Genomic DNA, 16,876 nt, shown 5'->3' on the forward strand with positions numbered 1-16,876 from the left:
GAACCTCCTGCAAAAGTTAGAGTTATTGTCGATTTTTTTTTTTTTTTTTTTTTTTTTTTTTTTTTTTTTGACGATGTGATCACATTCAAAATTTTCCTCAAAATGCAGAGAAGAAATGTAGTTTGCTACAACTACAGGAATTTTGTAGGTTTGCTACAGTTACAGCTACAATTTTCAAAACGTAGCGCCACTACAGCTAACGTTACAAATTTTGTAGCTAGCTACAGTAGTGACGCTACAAGTAGCACGCTACTTCCGACCACTGGAGTTGATACATTTCAAAGATTAATGCAATTATTCCCTCAACACTAGCATGACTAAAATATTGATAACTGGAAATTGAAGAAAAAGCATTCTTCACTCTTCTGAAATGACAGTATAAGAAAATATTGAAGCTTTTTTCCAAAAATTGTATGATTTAACATTCCATTCTTGTTCATAAGAACTGTGTAATCAGAGTGGGAAATATTTTTGTTGTTTGCTGATAATGAATTTTTACCTATCTGGGTGCATTTCCACTGGTACAGTGGCCATAACAAGTGACAAAAATATTCATCCATGAATGCTTGAAATGAACATATGTTATCAATAAAGTTTTTAGCAAGACCATTATGGTAAATAAATGAAATAAAAAGTTTTCTTTTAGCTCAATCCCGAGAAGAGCTCTTTTTTTCTGAATCAAACCCTCATCAAAATCATGCCAATTGTCCTTGTGGGAAAGGACCAGTCTTCAGCTAAACACTATTCACAGGTATTCATCTCTGGTTGGAGGTAATTGTAGCTACTAACTGGAACATGTGCTGTCATAAATTATGCTGTTATTTTCCACAAATGAAACACCATGTTGGCAAGGGATTTGCCATGAAATTAACAGATGCATTGATAATGTTATTATGGTTCCATATTTGTAAATATTTTATGCTATGAAAATTGTATTTGTTTAATTTCTAATCATTTAAAGATATTGTCATCTTTATCTTGATATAGGCACATTGGATGAAGATTCTGCTTAGTATCCAAGAATGCATGAAAACCCTGTATGAATATTTTAATGAGATTGTTGAACTATGGTATGAATTTAATGAGAGAATTAGTAGCAGACGCCGGTCAATTTGCAAACAAATACAAGAAAATCAAACTGAGTTAATTAAAAGAATAGAGGTAGGCAATTTTATTTTTATACGAGACATTGCATATAAGTTTGATAAAATAATCGTTATTGTCACTGGCTGTTACATAGAATGTATAGATTGCAACATTGTATCTGTTGTACAATAAATAGTAAGAATGGCGCAGGCTAATTGGCACTCTATCAGTGTCAGCCAATATAGGGAAATCGATGACAATTTTATTGATTGAATATTTCTATAAATTACCTCTAATTTAGTTAAAAATCTTCCATTTTCTTCTACATATTTTTGTGAATTCAGAGGTCTAGTTAATGTGCGCTGGTATTGTAAAGTATATGAGTTCAGCATGTGCAAAACTTACTATATGACAAAAATTCCAAAAATGTGATTTTCTTACCCCTGTCTTCCTTTGGTCAATTGCTACAAATAAAGATATGTTTGCATTCATGAAACCTGATAAGAATTCTTCAAAACTAGAAATGAATATGAGCATGCAAAGTTAATTGGACATTATCCATTGTCTAGTGCTTTAAACTAGGGATGTGCCGAAGCCGATTACAGATGTATGAAAATCGGCCGAAATTGACATATCGGCATCGGTATCGGAATCGGCAAAAATCCGATATTTAAACCGGTACAGATTATACTAGAGTTTTTTACCTCCTAATAAGTTTTATATTTAGTTTTGTAAGATTTATTGAACATTTGGTTATGATTCGTCATTATTGTAGTGTTTTTGTAATAAAATTATTGCAGACTCATTCAGAGGATCAACCTAACTATAAATCGGGAATAAAACAGTACATTGCTGAACCAGGATCTGCTGTTGTATTGGAAATTCAAAAATGAATATTCAAACCTGAAGCAAGTTCTGAGAAAATACTTGGGCATACCTGCTGCATCAGTATTCAGTGATTGAGTGTTCAGTGTTGCTGAACAGATTTGAGATAAGAGAAGAAGTAGGTTACTTCCTGAAGTGCTTCCAAATCTCGTGTTTCTAAAGTTGAATCTGGCAGAACAGGAATTCATTTTGCATTTCAAACAACTGCTTGTGTACTAATGTTTAATCTCTTGAGAATCCATGTTCTTCTTAAAGGTTCACATAACATTTTGTAGATGCAAATGTACATTCGCATCTCTTGAGAATATATATGTATATACATATGATATACAATAGAAATGTACATAACAAATTTATTTTTGTCATGCTGAAAATAACATCCCATTTCTGTTTAATAACCTTATGTATCGGAATCGGTTAAATATCGGCATCGGTATCGGTTCCAAAAATTATCGGTGAGTACATCGGCATCGGTAAATTTTCAGCTTCGTCACATCCCTACTTTAAACTATACTTTTTCTAACACCACATTTCAAGAGAGCACCTCTTCTCTCGTCTTCAGGTGAAATGTCTGGTGGTGGGAATCAAACCTATGGCACATGTGTGGTTTTTACCACAAATCTGTTGCTCTAACCAACTACTTCACGACTTCTCCCAGAATTCTGTATTAATTTTTGCTCCATTTATGCTAATATTTCTAATTTTTGAGAACCATCTTTATTTGAATTCTGCACTTATAGGGTTGTGGGTCACTGCTAAGAATGCTGCTTCTTTGATTCTCCTTAGTTTCCAATTTGGTTCTTTGTGTAGTACTGTTATGTTGCTCCACTGAATTCTGTGTGATTCACTCCATGCATGTTCGGCTATTTTCAACCTATCTGTTTCACCTTTGCGTGTGTGCTGCTGTGTTCACCTATCCTTTTCTGTAGAGGGTGTCCTGATTTTTCTATGTAAGCTCTTTGCATTCACATGGTACATTGTATATGCAGTTTTGCTAGCTTGTATAGTGTTCTCTTGTTTGGTGTTTGATAGTATGCTTCTTAGTGTCTTCTTACTGCAGAATAATATCGTCAGTTGGAATTTTGAACCAATTCTACTTATCTTTTCTGATATTCCTAGGGTGTATGCTATGTTTACTGTGCCTTTGAGTCAGTCTTTTTATCCCGCTGCTTGGCTGCGGATGGCTCTTTCAGTTGAGTTTCATTGTGGATATGATGTGTTCCTGTTCTTCTCTGAGGGTTGCTGGATTTGAGAAGAGTTTTCTGGCCTTTGAGCTTGGGCAGAGAACTATGGCATTATTTGTAATCTTGGGCTGATCAATTTGTAGTGTAGATATCTCCCTGTGTGCGTTGGCTTCTGTTACTTTCCATTGTAAACCTAATTGCTAGAGCCGCATATTTCTGGCGAATATAAGATCAAGATTTTGGTACAAAAACTGGGCATATTTCTGGATTAAAAGCGGTATATAAAATGGCATTTTGATTTTAAAATGGCAAATATAAACCTCATTTGATTTAAAAACCATACTTATTACACAAAATTAACATTTCACTTCTAATAGCATATTATCAGAGTTTAAAGTTTATTCCTGTGTAAAGGAGTTAATTTTTGCTTCTAAAATATTTACAGCAGAATTAGCTAATTTTCCATGATTTGCATAACTCACAGGATAACTCAGACCTCAGAAGGGGTCGCATTGGTAAATAAACCCTAAATTTCATGCTTAAGAATTCATTTCATTTCATTTCATGACAAAACATTGTAGCAAAATGCACCTCACATGTTTCAAAATCATGAAAAATTAACATTACAATGTGTTTTTTTACATTTCTTATTTTTGTCAATAACGAAATATGCATGTCCCTACTAATAGCTGGATGGATACTATTCAGATGGTGCCACCTCCATGTGGCCATATTACGAATGTATCATCTACATACCTAACCCATGTCTTTGGCTTCTTAGTGCTTTGGGTTAGGGCTGTCTGTTGAAAGTGTCCCATGTGTATGTTGCTAAGTATTGGTGATAGCGGTGAACCAATTGCCATACCCTCTTGTTGCTGGTAGATGCCAGTGTCTATTTGGAAGCACTTTGTCTTGATGCACAGGGACAGTAATTATATGATGGCTTCAGTGGTGAGTGTTGTTGTTCTGTTCTGTTCTGTAGTGTATTATCTTTCTGAAGTCTGTCTTTGACCACTATTAGTGCTTTGTCTGTGGGGAAATTTGTGAAGAGGCTTTCTACATCAAAGCTGACTAGTTTGTCATTTTCATCTATTTCCATGTGTTGAGTTTGTGATACGAAGTGTTCAGAGTTTCTGATGTATGAGTGACTGTTGCATTAGAGAGGGGTGATTATCTGTAGTATGTGTTGGGGAACATATGGAACTAACTAACTATCAGACGAAGGGGTGTTTCCCCTTTGTGTATTTTTGGTAATCCATATAGATGTGATGGTTTACTGTAGTGTGATATCAAGGCCCCTATTGTTGAGTCTGAAATGTTGTTTCAGAACTTGTTGATGGAGCTGGCTACTTTTCTTTCAATGCTGGCTTTGGTATCCTTGTTTAGTCTTTCGTAATTATCTGTGTCAACAAGGGCCGTTAGTTTTACATTTATTTAGTGATGTCCATTATTAGTATTACATTTTCCTTTATCTGCTGCGAGAAAATTTATGGACTGATCCTTTCTCAGAGCTCTTAAATGCTACTTTTTCTGGTTTGCTTAGGTTTGTATTTGGGGATTTGTATTTCTCCAAAGCTGCACAAACTCGCCACCTATACTCGTTCCCTTGTGATGCTTCGAGTTTAGGTATGGAGTCAACTTCTACCATGATATCTAAGCATGTGTCATGCTATAGCATAGTTAAGACCTTTACTTAGGACTTGAGTTTCTATCTGTGCCAATGTATGACTTGACAAATTGACTACGGTATTGGTAAGGTTATCATTGGCCTTTTGACTTCCTGTATTAGTTTCGTGAGTTTCTGTTGTTGTGTCTGGTTTAACTTAAGCGTTGTGTGTGTGTGTATGTATCTTCTACTTAAACCTTCATTTCTTTGTTCTGCTCTATTTCACACATGTCTATCTGCAATAGTGACTTGATGTACCTATTAATCCTATCTCTGAGAAGGTACTGGCTGGCTATGAATGCAATTTTTCTTGACCTGTAGTTACTGAAAAGTTGGTGAGTCACAACCCTTTAGGAATTAGATTATGTTTTCTGCATTTAAAGAAGAATGTAAGGTGGTTCTCATGCTTTGTATATTTGATTAGAGCCTTCTCATAATATCTGACATCTAATTTTACTCTGGGTCCATACTGGGTATCTAATAATTCTCTGAGTGTTAGTGAGAATGGTTCTACATTGGCATGCAATGTTAATTAAACATTATCCATTGTCCAGTGCTTTTAACTGTACTTATTCTAACACTGTGTTTTGGGAGAGATCCTCTTCACTCATCTTCAGGTGAAATCACTTTCCTAGTGGTGGGAATCAAATGTACGACTGCCCTGCGATTTTACTACAAATCTGTCACTCTAAAACCAACTACTCCACGGCGCCCCTCAGAATTATGTACTAATATTTGCTCCATTTATGATGCTATTTGTAATTTTTGAGGAGAGGGGATCAAAGAAAATATGAACATAAGCAGTATACACATAAAGATGAAACAGATAGTACAAAAATAGCCAAATCACATGGAGTTCAATAGAATAACGTAACAGTAATTTTTTGGGATAAGGGAGGTATTTTATTGATAGACTAAATTCAGAAGGGCCAAACAAATACAGCAGACTACCATTGCAGCTTGCTAGACAAATTAAAGGAGATACTGAAAGAAATGCACAAAGGAAAGCTGCAGAAAGGTGTTTTGTTTTTGCAAGGCTGGTACGATGCTGGCTAATTTGAAGGATTTGGGGTTTCAGTGCATAGATCATTCATCCTACTCAGAAGATATTTATCTGCCTGATTATAACCCCATCTCTTAACCTTAAAAGGACACTGAAAAACAGAATTTTCCAAGGAGTTAGATGTGATGGCAACCACAAAAACCGTTTTTTGCAGAGCAGACAAAAAATAATGTATTTTATTTTGTAAGAGAACTTGAGATAAGATTGTGCTTAACTTCAAGGTGAATATGTGGAATAGCAAAAAAGTTGCATAACACCAGATCATTTTTTCAGTACATTATATAAAGAAGCGGATGAACTATTCACATTCTTCCTGTAAGATTTGCAATTTTATATCGTATCAATAGAATGCCAGTATCTGTACATTTTATATTTATGCATTACGAGGGTCACTATTTATATTTTGAGCCTTGGCAACACTGATTGAAGTTAGGCGCGATTTGACGTTTGCACGGAATCGTCTGGCATTATTGACCACAACGTACTTGAAATGTTTTGTCAATAGTTTCATTTGTGTTGTTTATGTTGCCTTGGAGATTGCGCAACAACAATAAAATGGAATTAACTCGTGAACATTTTCATAGGATTTTCGACGTGGATTATCAAGACAAGAGTGCATCGATCAACTTACTTCCACATTTGGTGATGAAGCCCCATCCTTTGCCACTGTGAAATGCTGGTATAATGAATTTAATCGTGGCTGCCATTCGCTCACCGACAAGATTCGCGAAGGTCGTCCAAAATCAGTTGTTGTTCAAGAAAACATTGATGCTGTGCAAAACCTAATACTGCAAGATCGTCATGTGACATACTGTGAGATTGAAGCAACCATAGGCATTAGTTCCACCAGCATATATAAAATATTACATGATCATTAAGCTGTGAGATAGGTATGTTCTCGTTGGATCACACACAATTTGACAAAAACTCAAAAAGACGCTTGCGTCAATTGGTGCAAACAAATGCTCAATAAATACAATCATGGTGCTTCAAAAGACGTATATAAGATTGTAACAGGTGATGAATCATGGATATATGCATATGAGCCGGAACGTAAACAGCAGTCGACTGTATGGGTGTTTCAAGATGAACCCAATCCAACAAAAGTTGTTTGCGCTCGAAGCATATCGAAACAAATGGTCGCCTGTTTTTTTGTTTTTTTTCGGGAAAACTGGTCATGTGGCAACTATGCCTTTAGAGGAACGTAGAACAGTCAACTCTGAATGATACACAACAATTTGTTTGCCAGAGGTCTTCGGTCAAATACGGAAAACAAACAAACACCGTCGGATCATTCTTCATCAAGACAATGCCAGCTGTCACACATCTCATCTAACAACCGACTTTATGAACAGTCAAAAAATCGAATTGATGGGTCATCCGCCATACAGTCCTGATTTGGCACCCAATGACTTCTTCTTGTTCCCGAATGTCAAGAATAAATTGCGTGGACAACGATTTTCGTCGGTGGAAGATGCCGTTGATGCGTTCAAAAAACATATTATGGAGGTGTCTCAAGAAGATTGGAAAAACTGCTTTGACAAATGGTTCGAACGAATGCAATAGTGTATTGACCATAAAGGAGAATACTTCAAAAAACAATAAAGCAGTTTTCAATGCCAAATTCCTGTTTTTTCATTGTTAGGCACAAAATATAAATACTGACCCTCGTTATCAATATCAACTAAATATTATCTTATTTACTTTTGAGTTACATTTAATAAACTTGAATAATTTTAATGTTTAATTTAATTTTAATTTTAATGAAGATTTAATACTTATAATTAGGACTTGGCCAGCTGGAATTTTTTCCAATTAATTCTGATAGCCAATATGAGTTTTTAGACCGGAACCGATTGGTCAATTGTAACAAATTGGTTTCTATTGGAAAGTATTTCATTGTTTTCAATATATTGCTTATGAAAAATTCTTATCTATACAATTGTAAATGGAATGGAGAAATCATTTAAAACAACTAAAATTAATCTCTGGTAAAGCATGTGGAATTTGTAACTTAGAAAAACTTTCACATACAAAAATTTTCCAAATATATGAACACCTTTTTAACTCTGTAGCTTCATTGTGTTTAACACACTTATAGAAAATCAAAGAACATACTGTTTTAGTAATAAATTGACATCATGTTCTTCTTTTATACTTGCGAAAACAAATTAGGTTAAACCAAGAATCTGACCCACAACACTTGAAAATGTGATAAACAAACAAGACACTGTCGAGATTGACGTAGTTGATCAAAAGATTGCTCATTTTTCCAATTGCATTACATACACATAAGAATAAGCAAGGAAATTCCATATTGCAAAATACAGGAACTAATATGAACATTTATTCCAACTACTACGTGGGTCGTACCGTAAGTAATGCAAAAGTGGTCATATCCTCTTTATTAACTGATTTAGATCGTTCAAATTGCACATGTAGTTGGAGTGACTCTTCCTCCATACAAACCAGCTACTCAACATAGTCTCCATTTAAAGCAATGCATTTGCACCATCGTTGAACCCAACTCTAGAATTCTGTTTTAAAAAAGTCTGATGTGCACTGTCCGACATCCACTTCTTCATAGCCACTTTCACCTCATCTGTGTCATCGAATTGTTGTCCCCGAAGACTGTCCTTCATGGGACCAAACAAGTAGAAATCTGAGGGTGCCAGATCTGGCAGTATGTTGGATGGGGGACCACGGACCAGTCCATTTTGCCGATCACCTGATTTGTTGCCAAAGAGGTGTGTAGTCGCGCATTGTCATGGTGAATGTGGATCGCTTTCAGATTCTTGTGCGGTCTGTTCCTCCTAATGGCTTCTCTAAGCTTATGGAGTGTCTCAATGTACCGCTCACTGTTGATGGTACGGCCGCATTCCAGGAAATCAGCGAGAGTGACGTGCAATCAACTCATTCACTCGCTGATGATTCGTGTCAGTGGTCACAGTTGATGGTCTCCCACTGCACGGTTTGTTTTCAATGCTTCTTTCCCCTGCTGTAAACTTCTTCATCCACCTGTGCACATTGCTCTTGATGATGTCATCTCCGTACAAATTCTGTAGCCTTGTGAGGATGTCGGACAGTGCACACCAGACTTCTTTCAAAGACGATTCTAGTGTTGGGTTCAACGATGGCGCAGATGCATCGCTTTAAATGGAGACTATGTTGAGTAGCTGGTTTGTATAGAGGAAGTGTCACTCCAAATACATGTGCAATTTGAATGATCTACATCAGTTAAAGAGGTTATGACCACTTTTGCATTACTTTCGGTACAGCTCTCGTAGCTGCTTTAAGGTTGAGTTTGTTCTTAACCAAGAGTTCTTCTAGGTATTTATTCAGATATATTTGACTTCAGTAGTATGTTTTTGCATTCCCTTCCATTGATTTTGCAATGAGTGAAATCAGGGGTTCATCCAGAATTTTTCATTTATGGGATGTAAGTTCATGTATAGAGTGGTGTAATGGTATCTTTAGAGCCAAAATTACTATAAATTTGGACCTTTGTGAATTTTTATTTTTATTTTAGAGTTGTGTTGAGGAAATTCTTGGGGCTGTTGAGTACTTTGAGGTGTTTGGATAAATCAGTGAGTGAAATAATTATGTTTGCATTCTTCATAATGTGATGAACCATGTTTTTTTGTAATTATATTTTCCTTGGTTTTCCAGGACAAAGAGGCTAAGTTTAACATTGCTATTGATTCCCTGAAACAAGAGTATGAAGACAAAGAACTTCAAAAAAGCTTGTCTAATACATGTGCAATATTAGATGACATCAGAGAAATGTAAGAATAATTTGTTAATTGCTTCTAAAAAAATAAGTTTCATAATGGCTTCGTTAACTTAGTTTTCATTGTATCTTTGGTTTTGAACCAGAAATGAAAGTTAGCATATGCCTTCCATATTTTTCAATGCACTACACACACAAATACAAAAAAAATGTGAGGTACGAGACAGTAAACACCACACATAAGAATTTATTAATATATTTTGTGATCTTGACACATGTTCACATTAGAAGCAGGACAGACTATTGAAGTGTTGGTACTTCAGCATAGCCAGAAAGAAGAGATAGATAACAGGCATTGATGAGAACATGCTTTTGCCATTGCTTACTGCATAATAGGTGGTGGGTGAAGTTCAGGAGGGCAGGAAAGGAGGGGTTGTAATTATAGTGGCATGCATGCCTGATATGTAGGCCCTTTTCCAATGCCTGCAGGAAGAGGTGTCTGTGGAGGGGGTAATTAGTGCATAATGGCCACATTGAAACATAGTTTTTCTTGTATGTATGCATTGCTTGCATTATAGAATTATTTTCCTGTAGTTTACGGTTATTACAAGCATAAGAAAACAGTTTTTCTTTGTGACGTTTCAGGAGAACACACACTCCCTTCATCAGACATTTATTTTCATTTTGACTAAAGATATAGTTATAACAGTAGTTAGTAATTTTTTAAACAAAAAGAATCCGTTATGTAATGGATGTTGTCAATGTTACATTGTTGTAATATAGCAACTTAACTGTGAAAAAAGCAGTCTGTTTTATTTTTATTTCAGATTTTTTTTTTTAAATTATGAATCCCAATTATGAAACATTTTCCTTCATTACATAGAATCTCCAATTGTTAATGTGATAGGTGCGGATACCAAACTCTACATCAGATATGTAGATGATGTGCTAATTATAGCTAAAAATGAGAACACCATCATGGACGTATTTAAATTGTAAAATGAACCACACTGCGCATAAAATTCACTTGCGAACCCATGGATAACAATGTAATTTATTTCCTTGATCTGAAAATTAAGACAACTGACTCAACAACTCAAACTTCAGTCCATAGGAAAAAATTAGTGGGGGAAAAATACATCCATGCCAATTCAGAACATTCGCGTATAACAATGGATACCATATTTTAATTTTTTTTCCTGAGAGCACAAAGACTATGTTCTAATAACGAGGATATCAAAAATGAAGAAGAAAGGCTTTTTAATATAGCAAAAGAAAATGGCTTTCACAGTAACAGAATAAACCAAATCAAAAAACAAGTCGCAAGAAAACTAAAGGAAAAGAGAAATACAGACAAAGATGAAAAATCTGTTGAAAAGAAATTTGTGTGCATTCCATTCCACAAGGGATTCTCACATAAAATTGCAAAAAAATTTAGAAGTTTTAATTTCAAAATTGTTTTTAAATTACCAAGAAGTTTGGAATGTACATTTAATGAATTCAAAATGAGAAACTCTCTACCAGATGTGGAAACCACAGGAATATATAATATAAGTTGTTCATGTTCAAAGGATTATGTGGGACAAACAGCAAGGAAAATGGCAATAAGATGGCACAAACACGATTTGAACATTATAAATCTAAACCGAAGAACAGGTTTGTCAACTCATATCATCAAAGAGAAGCATTTGATTAAAAAGAGAAGGGTTTTAAAAAGATTAACGGGAAACACAGAGTTGAATGTCTGGGAAGCTTCGTTCATTGCAGAAGAACACTGGAATAAATTAAATAATGAAAATGATAACATAGTTCCAGTATGGAGTTTTCTTTTTCACAAATGGAGTAAGCCACCATCTTTAAAATTTAATGTAACATAGAACATCAAGAGACTTTGTGAAAACAATGATTAATTTGAATTACCTGATGATATTTGGTATTCATAATTTTAAAAAAATCTGAAATAAAAATTAAACACTGCTTTCTTCACAGTTAAGTTGCTATATTACAACAATGTGACATTGACAACATCCATTATATATAGGATTCTTTTTGTTTAAAAAATTACTAACCATTGTTATAACTATATCTTTAGTCAAAATGAAAATAAATGTCTGATGAAGCATCATAGGAGCGTGTGTTCTCCTGAGACGTCACAAAGAAAAACTGTTTTCTTATGCTTGTAATAACCGTAAACTACAGGAAAATAATCACATTGAAACAGTTGTTAAAAGCATTGTTGTTTGTGGGTGACGACAGTGAGGTCAGAGTTTTGGTTGGAAGAATGATGATTATTGATTGCGAGGTTCAAGGGAGTGGAGGTTTCACCAAGGTAGAAGTTACCACAGATTTGGCAGATGAGGGTACAGTTAAGATTGGAGGAGTGACAGGTGCCCTTCGGGTGAAGGGTGAACTCACCAGCAGTGGTAGGAATCTGGAGGTTGCGGGAGGTGATGAATATGGGGCAGGTTTTACTCCTGGGGTTGTAACACCTGTGGGTTTGTGAGTTGGCATATTTTGGTCTGATCCCTACTGTTGTTCATAAAACTGCATGTCAAGTCATTGTTGTGTATGCACACACAGAGGTTAATTGATTCACACATGTAGGTACTTCATAATATATAGATTAAAACGAGGATACAAAATAACAACGATTTAATACTCAACTTGCAAGACCATTTCTAAGATGGCTGAACACACAATCTCACACAACTTTACAAACAATTGCATATGGATTCAGATATTATGCACACTTGACATTCCCCCTCTTGCTTATTCGATTTACTTATAACTCAGTCTATCTGGTGGTTTTCTTTGTCGAGAGGACCTTCTGGACTGCTGCTGCTGTTGATGTTGCTGCTGCCGTAGGCTGAAGGAATTATCCGAATATGATGTAGACGGCTGGTCACATGGCATTGAAACTTCAGCTTGCACTGTACCACTGTTATCCTTTTCATTTCTTCCAACGATCAATAAGTCTTCATCGTTGAAAACTGATGCTCCACCTTGATCTGTATCTGGCACATGTACTCGTTCATCATTATCCTCCTCCATCTTCTGACTTCCACTAAGATATCTATCTTGTCTTGTATCCACTTCAACTGATCTTCACGCACGACCCGGTTTCTACCTTCAACATTCACCAGCCATGTAACTTTGCTTTTTCATGCTATAATTCTTCCCTTGACATGTCTCGTAGCATTCCTCTTGTCCTTAAATGGTGGCATAACCCATACAAAATTGCCTCTTTGGTTCACCTTTTCATCTGCTTTATCTCTTTCACAGTTTTCGTCTTTTATTTCTTCCATTTGGATATCAAATTTATTCCTGAGAATGTAGGAAAATATCATTTACTGTGGCATTTTGTCACCTGATGTGTCATATTCGCTTCTCAAAGCCACCAATACTCTCTGCAATAATTCTTCAACGTTGACATGAGAATTCTTATTCAATTGCTCCCGTACAGCACAGTCTAGCTTTGTTTTCACTGTCTGCACATAATGCTCGACCTGACCATTGCTTTCAGGATGGTACGCAGGAGCATGGTACAAATTGACGTGACGTTCATCACAGAATGTTTTAAATTCTGAAGATGAGAATGGGGGACCATTATCCACCACAATACACTTTGGTATCCCGAAAATAGCAAAATTTTTGATTAGATAATGCTTTACTTCTTTAAATGAAGTAGATAAAACTCTGTCACAATCTACCCATTTGCTGTAGGCATCTACTATTATAATATAAGTAATGCTTCTATACACAAAAAATCCATATGCATCCTTTCCCATAGATGTCTGCATTCAGTCCATGCTATAGTTCGTAGCACTTGTATTTGGCTTGACAGCCGCACAAACTTCACATTTATTTACATACTCTTCAATAGCCTTATCTATTCCTGGCCACCGATATCTCTCTCCGAGCATTACTTTCATTTTTACAATACCACAATGATCTTCATGGGCTCTCTGAATAATGTAATTTCACACTCCTTTGGGAACAACCAGTCTCTGACCCCAATACAGTAACTCATCCGTGATGCTTAATTCTGCCTGTCGTCTCTTGTACGCCAACAGTTCCTTCAGTTCATCTCCTTTGAACCCTTTCACATCTTGTGGCCATCCATTCTTGCAATAAGATTTCGTTAACTTAAGAATTTCATCTCATTTACAATACGTCAAAATCACCTGCTTTGCATTCGGCGTAAGCGTAACCTGGTACACAAATTCTTCTTGCCTAGGATAATCATCATGTACGTCAGGAAGTGGCAATCTTGATAACATGTCTGCAAGTTCAACCTTTTTAGTACATATTAGTTTATATGTGAATGAAGCCAAAAATAAACACCACCTTTGAATAAGTGGCGATGCCATGATAGGAATTGTTTTCTCCATAGCTAGTAATTGTTTTGTTGGCATTCAAACGATCTACCTTGTACATATATTTTTGGAATTTCCTCACTGCATATATGATACCTAAAGCTTCTTTTTCATGCATAGGATACTTAACCTCATGCTTATTTAACGTACATGAAATACATTCAATCGTACGCAATTCCTCTTGTACTTTATGGCATAATTGCACACCTAATCCATTTTGAGATGCATCACACTGTATCATAACTTCTTCATCCTGGTCGTATGGAACAAGGAGCTTGGTATTTTGCAAAGCCGTTTAGCTGCTTCGAATTGCCGCTGACAATCATTTGTCCATTGCCATCACACATTTTTCTTCAATAAATTGTAAAGATCTGACAAGATAACTGCCAGATTAGGCACACATCTTCTGTAAAAATTAATACCTCCAAGGAAAGCCTTTAATTGTTTAGTGTTGCAAGAACTTGGACATTCCATCAATGCATGCAGTTTCTTTTCAGAAGTATGGATTCCTTATTTACTTAAATTATATCCTCAATAAACAATTTTGTTTTTGAAGAATGGGCACTTGCTCCAATTTACCTTAACATTGTACTCATTCAAAGGGTTTAAAACTTCAAGTGTTCTGGTAACTGCTTGTTCTAAACCCTTGCTAACAATAAGTAAGTCATCTTGGTATGGAATGACAAAATCTAATCTCTGTAGTATGCCTTCAATAGTTCTTTGAAATATTTGTGATGCGATCCGTACACCAAATTGCAATCTAGTATGTTGTACCAATCCCCATGGGGTATTCATTACGAGTAACTGTTTCGCTTGTTCATCAAGTTTTATTTGAAGGTAAGCACTTCTGAGATCCAAGGTAACAAATATATTGCTTCCATTAACTTCTGGAAACACTTCGTCTATCCTGGGCAATGGATAAGTTACGTTTTCAACATATTTATTCACAGTGTTCTTCAAATCACAGCAAAGCCTCAAATTACCATCATTCTTACACACAACGACCATGTGACCTGCCCAATCACTTCAATCAATCTTTTCTAGAATGTTTTGCTCAATCAATTTGTCTAATTCAGACTTAACTTTGTCACGTAAACCATAGAGAACATTATAAAATTTCCTAAAAATGCCTTGTCTCATTGGAATCGTGGCAGTAAAATGCTTAATTAGCTGCGACAAATCATTATCGAATAACTCTTAATATTCGTGCCTAATAAATTTTATTAATCTTTGCACATCACAAGATGCAATCAGATTTTCACATTTAACCATCTGTGATTTAATCAAGGTTTTTCCCTTGCACAATTTTCAACTTGTCAGCTGTTAACACAGACGAAGTATTAGTCATATCCTTCAACTTAACCAAAGTTTGCCCTTGTACACATTTCAATTTGTCAGATGATAACACAGACGAAATATGAGTCGTGTCTTGATACACTTCCAATGATGGCCTGAGTTGAGATAGATTAATGTGACATTCAAGCAATAAATGCTTAATCCATTGTCTTCCCATGAGTGGATATTTTAAATGACATGCGACTACATATAAGTCTAGTGTTTTATCTATATATTCATAATAAACTCTTACAGCAACCTTCCTACTAACGGCAAAGTGATACTGCTAGCACATCGTAAAACACAGTCGGCTTCCAGATATTGCAAACCATGTAGTTGACTGTCACAAAATGTTTTACTTGCAATTGAAACTTGTGAACCTGTATCTATTTTAAAGTTCAACACAGTCTCATTAACATTGAGAGCAATTACATATTCAGATGAAGAAACTAACTTACTAGTAGCTTTACCACAATAACCTATTTTCATAGGCAATGATGAATGGTCAGATTTAAGATATGATTGCGACAAAACTGAACTTTCATTACAGTGAGACAAACTATATGCAACAGATCCATAATGCATAGAACTATTTTCTCCATTTACTTCGATAGTGATCATTCCAACCCTTAATTCATTTACACCTAACACCTCACTGTCCATATCATCCAAAGAAACAGGTTCAATAGCCTGCACAGCGTTAGCCTTGTACTTGCTATAAGGTTTAGTACTATTACTTTCTTTATTGTGCTGTAATTTGAAACACTGGGTAACACCGTGACCGAACTTCTTAGAGTATCTTAACTGCTTGAAATATTGTTGCTTTCTTTCCCGATCATTTTTACTTCCCTCATTATCTGTCTGATTTTGACTAAACCTAAGATTGGATCCATTTGGTCCAGTATTTTGAAATTTCCAGCTACCCTGTTTCAGATTAGAAACTGAGTTGGAAACGCATATCACCCTTGTACAAAATCTTCTATTTGTTCGTTTTCTTCTTGTACACATTTTCTAAGCATCAACCTTTGCACTATATAGTTACTTGATGGACTATAATAAGATTTTAATCTTTGTTCAATATCCTGATAGGATTAATCACGAGGCAATGTAGGTGTAAATAATTCACGTAGAACTTCATATGGCTTATTTCCAATTCCTATTAATCTAGGAACTTTCTTCTCCTCTGTAATAGCTTGTGTTTGACAATAATTATCAAAGCGCTCCAAATACGCTATTATCGATCCATCTTGGGGATCATATTTATCAAAACCAGCTACTAAAGCCATTATACATTTATACTATAACTCGAAGCTTAGAAGTAAAACATGCTTATCCTCGATTTCTAACTAAATTCTCGTCACCATGTATATATCTCTGTCATGTATGTACTTAGAGGTTGATTGATTCAAACACGTAGGTACTTCATAATATAAAGATTAACACGAGGATACAAAATAACAACGATTTAATACTCAACTTACAAGACCATTTCTATGATGGCTGAACACACAATCTCGAGTAGTGGGATTGGTGCTATTATAAACTCAACAA

At 35.5% G+C, this 16,876-nt stretch overlaps 1 protein-coding gene across 2 annotated transcripts in view; it reads left to right on the forward strand.

The window, feature by feature from the left end:
* Positions 1–16,876, forward strand: part of LOC146005179 (uncharacterized) — a 204,409-nt gene that overhangs the window by 70,424 nt on the left and 117,109 nt on the right. For both annotated transcript variants that reach the window (XM_083144214.1, XM_083144215.1), the window contains exons 8-9: positions 988–1,161; positions 9,554–9,669. In XM_083144214.1, the coding sequence (XP_083000340.1) occupies positions 988–1,161; positions 9,554–9,669 (290 nt within the window). The remainder of the gene's footprint in view (positions 1–987; positions 1,162–9,553; positions 9,670–16,876) is intronic.

Source organism: Lepisma saccharinum, chromosome 23 (genome assembly GCF_977018435.1).
Source record: "Lepisma saccharinum chromosome 23, izLepSacc3.1, whole genome shotgun sequence".
In the NCBI taxonomy this organism is placed as follows: domain Eukaryota; kingdom Metazoa; phylum Arthropoda; class Insecta; order Zygentoma; family Lepismatidae; genus Lepisma; species Lepisma saccharinum.